The sequence below is a fragment of the Capra hircus genome, chromosome 24 (assembly GCF_001704415.2).
Source record: "Capra hircus breed San Clemente chromosome 24, ASM170441v1, whole genome shotgun sequence".
NCBI lineage: Eukaryota > Metazoa > Chordata > Mammalia > Artiodactyla > Bovidae > Capra > Capra hircus.
Genome location: NC_030831.1, coordinates 53,166,470 through 53,184,841, shown reverse-complemented (window position 1 = coordinate 53,184,841; position 18,372 = coordinate 53,166,470). Strand labels below are relative to the sequence as shown.

At 39.4% G+C, this 18,372-nt stretch overlaps 1 protein-coding gene across 1 annotated transcript in view; it reads right to left on the bottom strand.

The window, feature by feature from the left end:
- LOC108633813 (netrin receptor DCC-like) overlaps nucleotides 1–18,372 on the bottom strand; it is an 80,703-nt gene that overhangs the window by 48,621 nt on the left and 13,710 nt on the right. Inside the window, exons 2-3 of the mRNA XM_018039802.1 lie at nucleotides 16,792–16,947; nucleotides 7,433–7,645 (exon numbers count right to left, since the gene is read on the bottom strand). Coding sequence (XP_017895291.1) covers nucleotides 7,433–7,645; nucleotides 16,792–16,947 — 369 coding nt within the window. The remainder of the gene's footprint in view (nucleotides 1–7,432; nucleotides 7,646–16,791; nucleotides 16,948–18,372) is intronic.

The following is an 18,372-nucleotide window of genomic DNA, read 5'->3' as shown; positions in this document are numbered from 1 at the left end:
AGTCGGACACGACTAAGCGACCGAACTGAACAATTCTTGGTGCAATATTTTCTCTTATTTTTTAAAATTGTGCCAAAGTTTGATCAAAAGGGTGCAATTTTGAGTCAATGGTGCTCATTCTCCCCCTCTTACCAATAGCTTTTTGAAATTCTAGAAAGTACCAGCCATTCCTTTTTTCACTCTCATTGACCTTCACATGTTCTGACCCACAACCTGAGTAATATTCTCACGTGTGTTAACTTTTATCTTTGCTTTACACTCCCTTCTGTGCATTTGAATTTTATGACTGGACTCCAAAGCCATGGTTCTCCACAGTGTGTGGTGCTGAAAGCACCAGATGCCAGCTCTCTGGCCCCTTGCCCTCCCGTCAAGGCATCTGGCAGGCTGGACAGGTGAGTTTAACAGGAGCTATTTCAGAGTTCTTGGCTTAGTATCTCCCTTTGTCCATCTAGTCTACATAAAAGAAGAAAACATTTACTCAGATACTAAGCTAAATAATTCAACCTGCCTGCTATCAAACAATTCTTTCTGAGGGATATTTAATAACTAGAATCATCCTAGAAACCCAACTGTACAAAAAAAGTCAATCTAAAATAGCTACTTGCATCACTACACACTGGTTAACATACTTTCTTTTTCTTCAGTGTTCTGTTTCTCTGAATTCTGTAAACTTGACCAACAGCTCAACTCTTGACCTCGGGCGAGCCGCTTAACCTTTTAGGCTTCAGTTTTGTCATTTATAAGTGAGGTACCAGTCACATGGCTTACTTATAAAGTTTCCTAAAGTTGCTTCTAGAAATCCCTCTCTTTGAGGCAGTTAGCAGAGGTTTTCCCTAAATCCTGGAACACCATGCTAAAGGAACCAGTATTTTATTAAAACATCAAGTAGGTTTCAGTGTTACAAATATTGGTGACGTATAAAGCAAATTTGACTTAATTGCATTTTGGGTGCATGTTAAGTCGCTTCAGTCATGTCTGACTCTCTGCACCCTTTGGACTGTAGTCCGCCAGGCTCCTCTGTCCATGGGATTCTCCAGGTAATAATACTGGAGTGGGTTGCCATGCCCTTCTCCAGGGGATCTTCCCGACCCAGAGATCAAACACACGTCACTTATGTTTCCTGCATTGGTAGTCAGGTTCTTTACTACTGGCACCTTCCTGACCCAGGGACTGAACCTGGGTCTTCTGCATTGCAGTCAGATTCCTTACTGTCTTAGCCACCAGGGAAGAGCCAATTACATTTTACCAAGGAGTAGTTTAGAATGACTAGACCAAATCAAATCAAATCAAATTTCACCTATTAAAAAAATGATCTGTTAGACATGAGGACAGGACGATTTAGAAGGGAACTACCAAGAAAGCAACCTCCCTGCCCAAACAAACAAAAACATACAGAGAGCTGAGCTTACACATGAGATACAGCATACTAGGGGGCAGTGTAATTTTCTCCTCTGAAACTGATTGATGGTATCGGCTCCAATAACATCAAATCAACACATCTCTCCTACTTAACTGTGCCAATGATTTATTTGCTCTAACTGGCCTGGAAAGTGACCCTCTTGTTCTACCTGCTGAAGAATGTCTGACCCCCCAAGACCTTTGCCCATGGCTGATTTCAGCAAAATGGAACAGTCAGGTGGAATCCTGATGAATACCCACAACGGTGGCGTACACGTGGCTCAGGGAAAGGAATTGAACTAATGTATTATAGTAATTTATCGGCAGTTCTATGTGACAGAGTATTTACAGAAATGAGGCCTGCCAAAAAGATCAGGTTATAGCAGGAACACATGATTTCCCAGCCAGCCATAAAATACAAATCAAATGCCTTTTCTGCCCGCCGTCAGCCACCTCCACCCACTCCTTGTCCCCAACCCTCAGACAAATTGAAGCACATGCCACAATTTGCAGAGGGAAAATCAAACTCAATTTCGCAGTACAATGGAGTGAGTTTTGGTCTTGTCATGTCCACTGACATATTGATCCCTAGAAGACTGAACAGATCACGATGTCCTGGGTTTTCCCTTTATGAATAAAAACATGTAGAGATGCCGTGTGTAAATGGATGACAATGAAGCATGCATACATCTTTACAAAGATGCAAGAACTCCAGGAGACTAGTGTAAAACAGCACTACAATATAAAAGTCACTATTTAAGAGGTCACATTTGCTTTCCCTTTAGAATTACAGCCTTGCAAGACAAATGGTCCCCTAATCCAGGTTCATTTAAAGTGCAGCTGATCAGTTCACAGCTAAAAGGAATTTTCACTAGTGAAGGAAAAAAAAATAGCCTATCTTGGCCCTTTGTAGAATTTATGTCAGATCTATAAGGCCATAAGCCCAATGCTCCATCAAGCATTTTCTATTTAATCTGAAAGGAGACTAAGCCAAATCACTTCTATGGCCACATCTGTGATTTGCAAACTGTAGTATTTGCAACCTCCCTGATACGTGCAAAGACCACACAGTTATTCATGTCTATAGGTGAAGAATTAAGAAATGGAACTGCTTTATCATGAGGTGATGATCAAATTGTAAGAAATATCATAAAACACCCTAGAGTCTAGTAAGCTAAATTTCTGATCGTGGAAGGAAAACATAAATGATGGAATGAATCTGTGTTTTCAGGTAGGTAGAGGTAGAATCTCAGCCATTATGATAATAGGATGATTTTCTAATTGCCATTTATTATGGAAATACTGCAAATCTCTGTGCAGCTGCAGGGATATCATTACTGCACATTATGCAGAGAAGGGGACGACAGAGGGTGAGATGGTTGGATGACATCGCTGACTCAATGGACATGAGTTTGAGGAAACTCTGGGAGATGGTGAAGGACAAGGAAGCTTGGTGGGCTGCAGTCCATGAGGTTGCAGGGTCGGACTTGACTGAGTGACTAAACAACAAATAAATCATATAAAACTGCAAACACAGCTCGCGTGCCTTTTTGGGAGGCAAGCTGAGGCACAGATCGATAATACTGCCCAAGAAAAACCATACACAGGAATCTGAGAAGAAAAAGAACTTCTTCCCCAATCCTAATTTAAATGATTTCAAACCAGAAGGGGCTTCTCATTGGGTATGATATTTCAAAATTACTCACATTACCATATTTAAAGTAACTACTTGCAGTAAGTAAAGATAAGTTCATTAGTAATTATGCAGTCTTTTATTATGAAACTCAGAGTAAAACTACTTGAGGTATTGTTTTTAACCCAAAAAGAGAAAGACTTGACATCATCCATCAGTTTGACTCAAGCAATGATTTTCTGAGAATTAAAATTTGTCGAAAGCTCTAAGGATTTCATCTTTTAGAATAAGAAGCATGTGGTTAATGTCACAGCTAATACATTTGTCTGTCTGCTAATTTTCTGTTTCTATTAGAATAAGTAAACATCAGCCCTTTCTTAAAAGCATGCTACTTACCATGTGTCAGGAACAATGCAGGGGGAACTTATTTGAAAATCATGCGGTAAGACTTTATGAAATGCACAGGAGTCACAGGGAGATAATGGAGAAACAAAAAAGGGAAAGGCATTTAATAATGTCCCAGTGACGGTGGGGGTGGACCTCAGGTGAGTGGGGGTGGATGACATTTAAAGGGGAACTATGGTTTTATATAAAATTAATCCCTCAGCAAGTCAAACACGCTGGAAAATTTTAAAGAAAAGGTAGTTTATAAGAAATCATTCCACTAAAATAAGAACAATATTAAAATAAATGTAGACTTATAAATATGCAGGGGAAATAAAGGAAAATGAGATCTTGCCCACATGACATTAGAACAGAAAGACTCTTCAAATACACTCAGTATTTGAGAGAATAGGTGTAGAGACAAAGAAAAACCTCTTTGAGCCATCTTTTAAAGACATAATACACTCATTCATGCTGAATTGAGTATATTTTGTTTTAGACAGCTTTGGTTTCACTGTAACTAGAATAAAAAAATAATGATAATTAGTAAATGACCATGCTAAGTGCTTTGTTCTGCCTCTTATCGGGTGTTCTCCTGGGTCACTTGGGGGTCATTTTTTGTTACTATGGATCACCTGGAACATGAGTTTATTTCCAGATTTTGTGTTCCAAACCCACTATTACTGCCACTGCAGAATTTTCATTTAAAATGGACTTCTGAATATAATTTCCATCTTTTTTTCTCTGCATAACACAGTTCCTAAAAAATAAAAAAACTTCAAAATAGAATATCAACAATATAAAGACTGCAGCACTTTAGTTTCTTGGTGTTATAAAATCGGTATTAAATGGCAACCCACTCCAGTGTTCTTGCCTGGAGAATCCCAGGGATGGGGGAGCCTGGTGGGCTGCCGTCTATGGGGTCACACAGAGTCAGACGCAACTGAAGTGACTTAGCTGCAGCAGCAGCAGCAGGATAAAATAGTTAAACATCTCTAGAAGAAATGGACGAATTCTCAGAAAGGTACAATCTCTCAAGACTGAACCAGGAAGAAACAGAAAATATGAACTGCACTGAAATTTAATCAGTAATTTAAAAATTCTCAACAAGTAAAAGTTCAGGACTAGATGGCTTCACAAGTGAATTCTACCAAACATTTAGAGGAGAGTTAACACCTATCATTCAGAAGCTATCCAAAAGAACTGCAGAAAAATGAATACTTCTGAACTCACTCTATGAGGTCAGCATCACTGTGAAATGAAAACCAAAGATATCACACAAAAAAGGAAAATTATAGGCCAATATCACTGATAAAGACAGATGTGAAAATTCTCAACAAAATACTAGAAAACAGAATCCAACAATACATTTAAAGGACCATATACCATGATCAAATGGGATTTATCCTAGGGATGCAAGGATTTTTCAATATCCACTATTTAATCAATATGATACACCAGAGTAAGAAATTGAAGAATAAAAACCATGCAATCATTTCAATACATATAGAAAAAGCTTCTGATAAAATTCTCATCTTCTCTCACTCATTAAAATGTGAGGGAAGAAACCTTGTGAGAAAATGGTATTTCCCAACTCAGAATTATTTCAGATGTTTCCCATTTTTTTCTTTTTATCAGCTTTAGACTGATTTAATTCAACAGGCTTTAAAATTATCTTTGCTTTTGTCATTAAATGAGTTAGACACAAACTAAGAGTTACAAATGAGTTCCTAAAAGTTCAGAACCCCTGCTTTCTAAATCAAAAAGAGTGGGGAAAGCCTTGCTCCCTAGCTGTGTAGATTTAAATATACTACTTAAATGCTCTTTATTACAATTTCTTTATCCTTGAAATAGGTTTAAAAAAGGCACAACCTCACAAAGTTTTGAGGATCACATACCATACTACAAGGCTTCAGAAGCATATAGGTCACATAGCACTTGTTCAATAAAGGTTAGTTATTATTAGTAGTTGCAATTAACCTGCCATCTATCCTGAATACCAGTGTCCTCCAAGACCATTTCCCTTAGTTGGCTTTTCAGTGGGAAAGTGAGTATAGCCAGAAACCACCAGGCAGCATGTTCTTGACACAGGAATTTCCTGAAATAAATTTTCCTGCTTCAAATTGTTCCTGTCTCAAATAGCAAAGACCTCACAGCTTTGGGGCAATACCAAGTAGTGGATTTGCTGAGTCAGGTGTATGTGGGATAGATGTGTGGCTAGCAGAAGAGATTGGACAATACTGACTTGCTTCAGGTCCTAGTGTGGCCTTCTTTGGGGCTAGAAGAGCCATCTCCGGTGAAATGAAACCATGACCTGCAGTGAACCTGTGTCAGAGAAGGTCCCATTCTGCCCAGGGACGACATGCAGCTCGCATCTCAAGGGATGGAGATCCACAGCCCTCCTGGGTTCTACTCCACCTCAAGGAGTTGGGTAGCTGAGCAGGCATACTAGATACCACACAAATGGTGAGAAACCGGATACTCGACCAGCGTGATGCCAGGAACAAGATAGAGTCTAAATGTTAATATCAATTTAAGATTCATAATGGCAGCCTTATCTTTGCTAGTGTCAGCAGGTTTACGCACTAATGTAGTGACTAACACTGCTCTGGGTATATAGCTGAAAACAGAAACTAACTCAAAGGTATCTGTACAATGACTGATTGGTCCATGCAGCTACCTGTGTCTATTAAGGGGGGCACCCCTCTTTACACGGAATTATTGAACTTGATTGTCTTGTGCCTAATATGCTGGGGTTGTCAAGAATGATGCCAATATCCCAAATAATTTTAAGCCCTATGTAGTTCTTTACGTATTTACTTCTCTAGCTACTGACCTCTCTTTCATCTTATCTATTTATTCCTCCTCCCCTGCTCCCCTCCTCCTCTTCCTCATCTTTTTTTTTCCTTGTCCACCTTCCTCCCTCCTCCTCCTCTCCCCTTCTCTGCGCCCCCGGATTCTCCCTAATCCACAACAGAAACTAAAAGGAGCTCCGGTTCAATGGAGCCAGTGGATGCCAGCTAAGGCAACGGAATGAGCACTGCCTTGGGAGTTAGGGACTCAGGTTCTTCTCTCTGTATCTACATTTCTTAGAAAGGAAACACAGATATTGCTTCCTATCTAAGTTTGGGTTTCTTTCTATTTCTTTATTGTTATTTCTTATATACTCTTTTAATACTTATTTAAGATTATTTCTATATATATTTATATTTATTTCTTTATTTCTAAAATTAGGAGATTAGACTCTACGCTGGTCTGATGCTCCTTTCTGGCCTTGGAACTCTAAAATAAGAACCCCTGGGAGACAACAGTTGAAAGGAGAAAAACAGAATTATGAGATTTGCATACATTTCTCTAAAAAAGTGATTTTCACAGACTTCTGTACCTTGAACTCTAATTTTGCAGTCTAGCTTTAAATCTGACAACCCATGTAGCAGAAAGTCCAGTATTCTCTATTGGGCATATCTATAGCACATATTCAGAGAAGGCAATGGCACCCCACTCCAGTACTCTTGCCTGGAAAATCCCATGGACAGAGGACCCTGGTAGGCTGCAGTCCCTGGGGTCGCTGAGGGTCGGACCCGACTGAAGGACTTCCCTGTCACTTTTCACTTTCGTGCATTGGAGAAGGAAATGGCAACCCACTCCAGTGTTCTTGCCTGGAGAATCCCAGGGACGGGGGAGCCTGGTGGGCTGCCGTCTATGGGGTCGCACAGAGTCGGACACGACTGAAGTGACTTGGCATGGCATAGCATAGCATAGCACTATTATAAGTACTGAACTGACATTCAGCATCAACTTTCCAAAGGAATGAAAGGCACCCAAACAGCCAGCTGTTTACGAGGCAAATACTTAAAAGCTGCACCACAAAAATCAGCCAAAGACACGAGTGCACTGGGCACGTGATCAGCATCCAACAGATACATCACCTCCGAGCCTTCTCAGGAAGCCTCGGGCACTTAACGCAGAGCCTCCAAGGGCAACAAAGCTTCTGAATGCAGACAAATGGGCACTTACCTGACTGAGACAGAAGTGGTGTATAAGGGACTTTCGGTTCTATTGCACTCATCGGCGGAGGTAGCAAAGGGTTGGCAAAGCTGCGGAGGGGGTGAGTTGGGCGAACACAGGCCGTGGGGATGGTTCTGCTGGGTGCCTCCTCACTGCTCGGATGCTCAGGCTGTGCTGGGGGCAACATGGGTGGCTGTTGGGTGGTTGGTCCTTCGCTCACTGCTGCAATAAACACAGTAGAAGCCATTCATTATTCCACAACAAAGTGGGCTTTCTCTAAGTCGCTGGAATAGTTCAGAGAGTTGTACCATGATGTGGCCAATCAATCCTTCACGTTTAGGAACATCTGCATCCCACTATCCTCTTGCGTTTATGGGACGTGTTAGCACTGCCCCTTTAAACAGTAGAAACAGACCCAGTAGGGGAGGGCTGTATCTTCTAGGAAGAATAGTAAAAGATACACAGCACTGACTGTATTGCCTGAATTGTCTGGGCCCTGCAATCATAAGTGATGGAGCGAGAAAAGAGAGTTATTTCTCCTTTCATAAGTAGCAATGTCAGTGAAATTCAATGTACCAAGCCAGGCTACAGTTGCATTATTATCTACTAGCCAATATGCCAATTTTTCTGTGATTTAAACATGCCATGTCAGCTATCAAACACATCAGAGTTACCAGGTGCTCAAGGCATTGCTAATAAAATGATGCAAATAATAACCACTGTTGTTATCTTCCGAAACAAAATAGATACACATCAATCTAAGAAGTTACATGAGAGATGACTTTGCTGAAACAAGTTGCCTGAATGCAGAATTGCAGTTTTTCCCCTTTGGTAGCAAACCTTGTAATTTTCATTCAGATTACTATGGTTGAAGAGGCTTCACATAGTTGTTTGTGACAGCCTTTGGCTATTTGGACAATTTTGTGTGTAGAAACACACCTTTTGCTCCAAAGAACACAGTTGAGTTGTACTAAAATATTGGCCAGGCAGTTTTTCATGCTAAGAACACTGTGATTTGACTTTATTCATTCATCTTCAGACTCAACAGATCCAAGTTAAATTGAAAATGAACAGAGATGCATAGTAGGTATAAGTGTGGATCAAAGAATAATATTTCTGATTATTTCTTAAGAAAGTACTATTGGGTAAAGGTGGAAAAAAATGCAGTGATAGAAGATAATCTCTTTCCTTTGAAAGAGAATTTCTAAGCAGGTAATATCTCAAGATAATTAGTTTGTGAGATAATTCTGAGACACCTCTCTAGAAGGCTCAGTGAGGTCAGCAAAGGGCAGAGGAGGCAGAAAATCTGATAATGCTGAAGGGGGTGGAGATTAAAGATATAAAAGATATGCAACAGTGAAATGTGCCTGTAGAAGGCATTTGATATTAAAGCTCATTTTTTCTATATTCAAAAAGGATTAGAGGTCCTCTAGGTCACTGAGCAGGCTTCAGGCTTACCCCATTCAAAGATGGAGGTGGAAAGACACAGGGTTGGCCAAGGACAGATGTAGCCACGTAGCACTCGGAACCAGAAAATGGGCAAAGACTTGATAAAATATTTCTTCAAATAAGGAAAATGTAATCAAGCAAACTAGATAGAACTCTGATGGCAAGCAGAGTCTGAAGAGTGGTACCTTATCTCTATGCCAGGATGTCTTATCAAATATGGACATGTATGTATGTGCATATATAATCTCAAGGTTAAAGTGTGGGGCTGTAAGGAAAACATTAAGATGAGTGTTCGGTGATGTTGGTTCTCAAAGACAAAAGGGAAAGGGGCCTTCAGGTAGATGCTAAAAGGAGCTAAACTGCTTTCAAGAATGTAAAGGGAAAGAGGAATATGTGTGTAACTTGTGTTCCATCAGGATGGTATAATTAGGTGACCAAGAGTATAGTTTTAGAAACAGAATTATGCAGGTTTTACTCTGGACTCATATTTAATCTAAAGGAATAAATGGTCAATTGCCCAAATAAAAATACAGTATCTCTTAGATTGAGAGAAGCAGCTGCAGGAACCAACAATGAGGTCTTTCTTTTATTCCCAAAGGGCTAGTTTTTATTAAAGGGTCCTTATCATCATATTAGGGGCTTCCCCAATGGCTCAGTGGGTAAATAGTCCCCCTGCAATGCAGGAGGCACAGGAGATGAGGGTTCAGTCTCTGGCTCAGGATGATCCCTTGGAGGAGGAAATGGTAACCCACTCCAGGATTCTGACCTGGAGAACTGCATGGATAGAGGAGCCTGGTGTGCTACAGTCCATGGGGTCACAGAGTCAGACACAACTAGCATGCACGCACATCATATTAAAAATGCCTCTCCGTGAGAAGAAATTTCACGATTTTTCTCAGAAATCTGCTATAATTCTTTCTATGGAAGCTGGATTGCAATAAATCTGTATCATATTTTAAAAAACCACTTTAGTCTTTACAGAGGTAGTAACATTTTGTGATATCTTTCTTTTCTTCATTCCTTCCTTCATATTTTTTCTTTTCTATTTCTTCTATATTTTTGAAATGAAAGAGAGCTATATTAAAATATTATTATGATCATAGGTTTGATAAAACTTTGTATTTTTTTAGTCTTCTAAAATTTACTTAAAAACTTCAGGCTTCTCATGAATTCTGCTGACTTCATTGAATTTTGGGGGTGGGCACTACCATTCCTCTTCTCTTTAACATATTTGAAAATAAAAATGCTGAGCACTCCGAGTCCTCCATTCCCAAGTTTTCAGTTGGCTACCATGATTCCCACTAGGACCATCACAGTGTTGTTCTTGACACCAAGGGAAGAAATAATGGCTTGATATCACTGGACCAGATCTTTAGCAAAATCAATATTTTGTGCCACCGAGTGAAGAGGAAAGTGCCTAACCTCATATGCTAGGTGGGAATGAGAGGGTCCAGACTTGAGACTGAATGTATCAGTAATGCACAAAGGATTGTTTTTGTTTTGTTCAAAATGTTAATTTTGCTTAATACCTAATACAATGGCAAGGTATAGGTTTTCCATAGATGATTCATAATAGTTATATGTTGCATGGAGCAAAAAAAAAAAAAAAAAAAGGTGCCTTTTAGAATTGGCTGACATTTAAGGCAGTGAAAAAACTCTCCAGCAAACACAAGAGCAACTGCTCCACTGGAGAAAAGCTCTCATTTCATCTGAGCCTGTTTGGCCAGTTCAGGTGCCAGCTTCAGGACACCTAAGTGAAACAGACTGGCTTTCTGACATGACATTTAGCGGTGCTAAGAGCTCCAAAAGCAAAGAAAACCTCCTTTCGCTCACAAAGTGCAGCATCCCTGCAATTCACAGACTAAAGTGAGAATCAAATAGTTCCTGGCAAGGCACTCATTTTCAAATGATGAGATAGTAGGAATTCATGGTGCAGATAGCATACGGTTATACAGCAGAGTCAAATCTCAAGGCAATTTATAATAATTAATGCCAACACATAAATAATTGCTACAAAATAACTGGCAAAAGTATTGTAAAAATGGAAATGAGAATTTTCTTTCTATCTCAGATTGCATTGAAAGAAATAAAGCAGACGAATAACTAAGCAAAGACACTTCAAGACATGAACCAAATTCACTCATTAATCTCAGAAGAACAACATCATGCAGTAATCCTCTGTAACCCCAATTCCTTACAGCCAGTTTTTTTAAGACCCTAGAGAAAGCTCTATGAACTCCACTGTTCTGGTTTTATTGATGGCAAGTTCCATCTGTTAACTGATTTCCAATCTGGGAAAGAGGCGCAGGAGAAGGATAACCTGGAGAAAGGTGACTGGTGTTCTCACTGAGACAATGTCAACACTGAAGGCGAGAGTGGGCATCATCGCCTCTAGCATCAGTTCCAAAGGGGAGGAAATGGAGGCCCCAATTTTATACCGACTTATAGAAGTGAGATCTACAGATGATTGTTTGAAGTTTTCAAAATACATCTCTTTTTATTGTTCCCCCATGGCCAGTTCCTTTGCCCACGGGTGTGAAGGGCAAAACTGAAGCTATTAATAGGAAGAAGAAATATCTGTCCATCACAACTGTATAAACCTTTCTGTGTGGATCACCGAATGTGTGTTATGCAAATGAACTGTATCCTATATCTTTCCATTCATTATGGGAGGGGAGAAATTCAGCTTTATTAGTGTCCTCAGAAAGCAGCCTTCTTTGTAGGCAGGGATTTAGTGAGTCATCTCTCAAACTCAAAGGTCCATCTGATAACTTTTGAGAAAGGAGAGTTGCTCCATTTCCCACAGTCAAAATGTTTCTTTTCCTACGTGTGCCTTTTGCTGTTTTTCAAGGTGACTAATAAGACATCTCCAGCCAGAGACATGGAATGTTTTCTGCTTGAGAGAGAACTGAGATGTTTAGTGTTCTCCAAGGCATTTAGAAACCGATACTGAATGGTCGGAAGTTAACTGTTTCTGACAGTGATTTAGAGAATACTTAGTTTCCTAGAAAAGAGGATGCTTGTTTTATGTATTTCTTTTCAAAGCAATCACTTGGAAACACATATCAGTTCCTATGCCTTTTGCACTGCACATAGCTTTGGTCAAAAAAATACTTGAAGAAGGACTGAGTATATCTTATATTTTTTAAAAATCTATGGTATCTTGGCCAGGAGTAGACTGTCATTGCCTTTTGATTTTAGATGAGGTTCACGAATTATTAAACAAAGGATTCTGTTAAGAATCCTTAATTTGCATAACTTTATACAATACATTATCTACTTTATGTTCACATTATATGTTATGTAATAGTAATAGAATTTTAAATGTATTTAATAATATTACTTTTAAGCAAATTAAAATTAAAATCAACTAAGGAGACTGCATTTTCTCCCTTTTTTCCTGCTCACCCTCCTTCCTTCCTTCCTCTTTCTCACTCCCTACTCCTCACCCCCACACCTTTTCATTGTAACAGACCTTGATTTTTAGAGCAGTTTTCAGAGTCATAACAAAATCGAATAAAGATACAGAGATTTACACTCTGACCCCAGGTATGCATAGCCTCATCCACTGTCAAAATCCTGCACCACAGTGGTATGAGACTAAACAAAGGCATAAACAAATCTGTGATCCTTAACCACAGATGAAACTAAATTCTATACTAGTTCAGTTGTTTTCCTTTTCATTGAAATATAACTTCTGGAATCATTTTCCCCATGGTTTAATGAGACAGTTTTGCATGCTGTACTAGATCAGGAGAGAAAGGAAGGAATCAATGGGATGTTGGATTTTCAGAAGGAGATGATGGGGAGGGAAGTGGGAGGGGGGTTCATGTTTGGGAACGCATGTAAGAATTAAAGATTTTAAAATTAAAAAAATAAAAAACTAAAAAAAAAAAAAAAAAAAGGAAAAGAATTTACGGGAACACCCGCGAATGAAATAGTTAATTTCCAGTTTCGGACAAAGTAGTGAACTTTGGCTATCTCAGTCTTGCTGGAATGAACAGATAAAGGCCATTCTGACACTTCCTTTTACAGTCAGAGAATATAAATGAACAATGAAGCAATGAGAAGAAAACTAAACTAAAACTATAAACCTCTTTTCTCTCGGGGATAGTGCAGTTCAGAAATTGAAGAAGGGACTTGTGTGTTCTGAATCCTTTGACTAGAATTATCGTCCTAGTTGTCTTGGGATTCAGAAATTTGGAGGTGTTGGACTTCTTACACCTTTATTTAAATCCCTTCAGTGTGGTCTGGAGGACTTTTTTTCTTTGAGTTTTTGCACACAACTCTATTCTCTAGACATGATGTGCAGTGAGAAGAAGAAAAATAAATCTAATTCTCTCTTGGCAGATTTTTGATGCCTTTTAATTCTAACCTTGCTACATCTAGACAATTTATGATTTCTTAGAGCTGTCCCTGTTGGCTTGGAAAAAATATAGCTACTCCACAAATATATTTTATTGCTGTTACCATCTTATCTATTACGAAATATCCTATCTCACAGGAGATGCTGAGTCACCTGTTCGTAACTAAGAGAAGAATGCCATAAAATCGATTTTAAAATGCTGTGCTTGAAGGGAAAAAAAGCTAAATAGCACAGGAAAACTCACCAGGGTGCATATAATAGCTTGAGAATCTCTCTCCATTTGTACATTCTTTGAAACAAATACTACTCTCAGGATACAAAATCAATATACAGAAATCAGTTGCATTTTGATATCCTAACAGCAGACTGTCAAAGAGAGAAATTACTTATCTTGTATCATATGCAAAAATAAACTGGATTAAAGACTTGAACATAAGACCAAGAACTGTAGAACTCCTGGAAGAAAACAGACATTGATCTTGGCAATGATTTTATTTTTGGTTTGATACCAAAAGCAAAGGCAACAACAGCAACAATAAGTAAATGGAACTATATCCAATTAAAAAGTGGCTACAAAGAAAGAAAATGAAAATGTAAGGGAAGGAAATTCTTACAAATCAAACATCTGATTAACTGGTTAATACCCAAAATATACAAAAACTCATACAACTCAAAAACAAAAAACATAAACACTGTGATTTTAAAAAGGTGCAGAGGAATTGAATGGACACTGTTCCAAAGAAGATATACAAAAGACCAACAGATACATGAAAAGGTGCTCAAGATTACTAATCACTATGGAAATGCAAATCAAACGACAATGAGATATCATCTCACCTCTGTTACCACGGCTAAAATAAAAAAGATAAGAGATAAATGTTTGCGAGGATGTGGAGGAAGGAAAACACTTTTGCACTGTTGGTGGAAATATAAAATGATATAGCCACTGTAGAAAACAGTGTGTAAGTACCTTAGGAAATAAAAAATTGTACAATCATATAATCTAGCCATCCCACTTCTGCGTATGGCAAAGACAATGGAAACAGGATATCAAAGAAATTCTGCACTCCCACGCATTTTTTTTGCCAACTATTTTTAATATTATTTCTTTAATTTGGAGGATAATTGCTTTACAGGTGCTTCCCAGGTGGCTCAGTGGTAAAGAATCTGCCTGCCAATGCAAGAGATGCAAGTTCAATCCCTGGATTGGGAAGATCCCCTGGAGAAGGAAATGCAACCCACTCCAGCGTTCTCGCCTGGGAAATCCTGTGGACAGAGGAGCCTGGCAGGCTATAGTCCATGGGGTTGCAAAGAGTCGGATACAACTTAGCAACTAACACACACTTGCTTTACAATGTTGTGTTAGTTTCTGTGGTACAACAGTGTGAATCAGCTGTAAGTATATTATACCATCTTCCTATTGAACCTCCCTCCCACACACCCCCAATTCCACCCCTCTAGGACATCACAGGGAGAAGGCAATGGCACCCCACTCCAGTACTCTTGCCTGGAAAATCCCATGGATGGAGGAGCCTGGTGGGCTGCAGTCCATGGGGTCACTAAGAGCCAGACACGACTGAGCGACTTCACTTTCACTTTTCACTTTCATGCATTGGAGAAGGAAGTGGCAACCCACTCCAGTGTTCTTGCCTGGAGAATCCCAGGGACAGGGGAGCCTGGTGGGCTGCCGTCTATGGGGTCACACAGAGTCGGACACGACTGAAGCGACTTAGCAGCAGGACATCACAGAGTACCAAGCCGAGCTCCCTGGGCTACACCGCAGCTTCCCGCGAGCTATCTATTTTACATAGGTTAAAGTGTCCGCCTCTGATGCGGGAGACCTGGGTTCGATCCCTGGGTTGGGAAGATCCCCTGGAGAAGGAAATGGTAACCCACTCCAGTATTCTTGCCTAGAGAATCCCATGGACGGAGAGTTCTGGTAGGCTACATAGTTCCACGGGGTCGCAGAGTCGGACACGACTGAGTGACTTCACTTTCACTGTTCATATATATGTATGTATATCAAAGCTACTCTCTCAACTCATCCCATCCTCTCCTTCCCCCGCTGTGTCTGCAAGTCCATTCTCCACATTTGTGTCTCTATTCGGCCCTGCAAATAGAGTCATTAGTACTACTTTTCTGGATTCCATATATATGTGTGTTAACAGACAATATTTGTTTTTCTTTTTTTGACTTACTTCACTTTGTATGACAGACACCAGATTCATTCATATCATTACAAATGACCCCATTTCGTCCCTTTTTATGGCTGAGATTCCCATGCTTTTTGCAGCATAATTCACAATAGCCAATACATGGAAACAGCTAAGTTTTCATCAAGGATGAATGGGCAAAGAAGATGTGAGATACATATAAAATGCATACACACACACACATATACTATTTAGCCATGAGAAAGAAGGACACTTACATTTGCAACAACATGGATAGACCTTAAAGGCATTATGCTGAGTGAAATCAGTCAGATGAAGAAAGACAAACATTATATGTGAATCGAAAAAACATAGACATAGAAACTAGAATAATGTTTACCAGAGACTGGGAGAGGAGAGAAGAAAGGACATATTTGGTCAGACTTATAGTTAGAAGATGAATAAATTCTGGGACTATAACGTATAGAATGGGCTTCCCTCATAGCTCAGTTAGTAAAGAATCTGCTGGCAAGCAGGAGACCCGGGTCAGGAAGAGCTCCGGGGGAAGGAGATGGCAACCCACTTCAGTATTCTTGCCTGGAGAATCCCATGGACAGAGGAGTGATTATAGTTAATGATACTGTATTAAACCCTCAGAAGTTGCTAAGAGAGTAACTCTTAAATGTTTTTACCACAAAAAAGAAATGCTTATTACGTGCCATGGATGGAGGTGTTGGCTAAGGTTATAGAGATTATCATTTTGTAATAGAGAAGTATATCAAATCAACACATGGCAGAACACACTGTTCAATGTCAACTATTCCCATTAAAGCTGGAAAAATAAATACATAAAACAGGTGAAATATTAGTCTGGAAAATTTTTTATTTCCAATAGCTATTTCTTAAAAATGAAAAATGAAAAAGGTCTATCCATGGTGTTGCAGATGGCTGATTTAAATAAAGAAAGCTAAAGCTTTCATACAGGTATTGGTTCATAAGGAAAATCAAAGAGACATCTTCAATTATTACAAACAGACACTTAAGTGAGAATATGTTGGAGTTCAGTCACTTGCTTATTCACTTCCCACTTAACAGAACATACTAATTTCTAGCACCCATCACGTCACTGTTTTACTGAACCCGTTCAGCTTTGTTTTCTCACAACTCTTCATACTGTCAGTGCAACAGACTGTGGAAAGACTCCTAGAAAATCAGTCCCAAATACACGTTTAGGGTCCAAAAAACTGACCATGCTGAAAAAGAAAATTCTAGTACTCAGGTCACAGCTGAATCCCTCTTTACAAAGGATAAGAGCATCAGAATGCTACACACTTGACAAGACGTTATTGATCTTATTTGTTTGTTCTCAGTAAAAATAAAGGAAAATGCAATGCACTAACTTTTTCCTGCTCCGAAACCGCGGTCCACTGAGAGTGCTGGGAACGGCACAGGCCGGAGGGTGAACTGTGGGTGGGGGTATCCACACGTGGGTGACGGAAGGATTCCTGGGTACTGGGCACTTTCTAGGGTTGGCACAGGGATGGCGCTCACGACAGCTGCAAAACAAAGGTGTTGTCATTAATATTTTCAATCCCATGCATCCGCCGAACAAGCAAAAAGGAAACGGCTACATTTTCACATCTTCAAATCCATGGATACTCCTCATAGTTTCATGTCGCTTCCTTTACTTACCTCTCTTTCTAGAAAGTCCTTTTCTCACTTCAGAAAAGACAACTCACTCTTCAAGAATCTCACTAGCAAGAATTACCCTGAGGTTTAAAACTTTTCATGGTTTCAAACAAAGAAGTGATTCATAGGCCACCTTAAGGCTCCCTGGTTTTTATTTGGTTTGGTTTGGTTTTCATCTTATTCTCTCTTCTGGGCAAAAATAATGATGTTACAAACATTAGATTATTCCAGAATGGAATACATTATATACAGCAGGCTAAAAAAGTGGGGATTTTCTATTAATTCTGTGAAGGAAAGTAATGCTTTGGAGATCTATAGTCTGGAAAGAGAATATGAAAGTATACTCTAAATACTCAAACCAAGGATTTATATTTAATAGAAAATACTTTCAAGCAGCTGAAGTAGTACAACTTTGTGACACATTAATTTAAATGCAACTGAATGTTTTCTGAAATACCAAAACATGTTTAAAGTTACATTGGTCTAAACCTACAGATAATATCTTACACAATATTTTCTAGGTTTAGTGAGCACTGTCCGATTCCATTCTTCAAATACCTGCTCACCTGTATCACATTATGAATTAGGTGTTTGATTTAGGTCATACCTGAATGGTCTAGTGGTTTTCCCTACTTTCTTCAATTCAAGTCTGAATTTGGTAATAAGGAGTTCATGATCTGAGCCATAGTCAGCTCCCGGTCTTGTTTTTCCTGATTGTATAGAGCTTCTCCATCTTTGGCTGCAAAGAATATAATCAATCTGCTTTGGTGCCATCACTTCATGGCAAATAGATAAGGAAACAGTGGAAACAGAGGCAGACTTTATTTTGGGGGGCTCTAAAATCACTGCAGATGATGACTGCAGCCATGAAATTAAAAGATGCTTACTCCTTGGAAGAAAAGTTATGACCAACCTAAACAGCATATTAAAAAGCAGACAGATTACTTTGCCAACAAAGGTCCATCTAGTCAAGGCTATAGTTTTTCCAGTAGTCATGTATCGATGTAAGAGTTGGACTATAAAGAAAACTGAGCTCTGAAGAATTGATGCTTTTGAACTGTGGTGTTGGAGAAGACTCTTGAGAGTCCTTTGGATTGCAAGGAGATCCAACCAGTCCATTCTAAAGGAGATCAGTCCTGAATATTCATTGGAAGGGCTGATGTTGAAGCTGCAACTCTAATACTTTGGCCACCTAATGCAAAGAGCTGACTCATTTGAAAAGACCCCGATGCTGGGAAAGATTGAAGGCAGGAGGAGAAGGGGATGACAGAGGATGAGATGGCTGGCTGGCA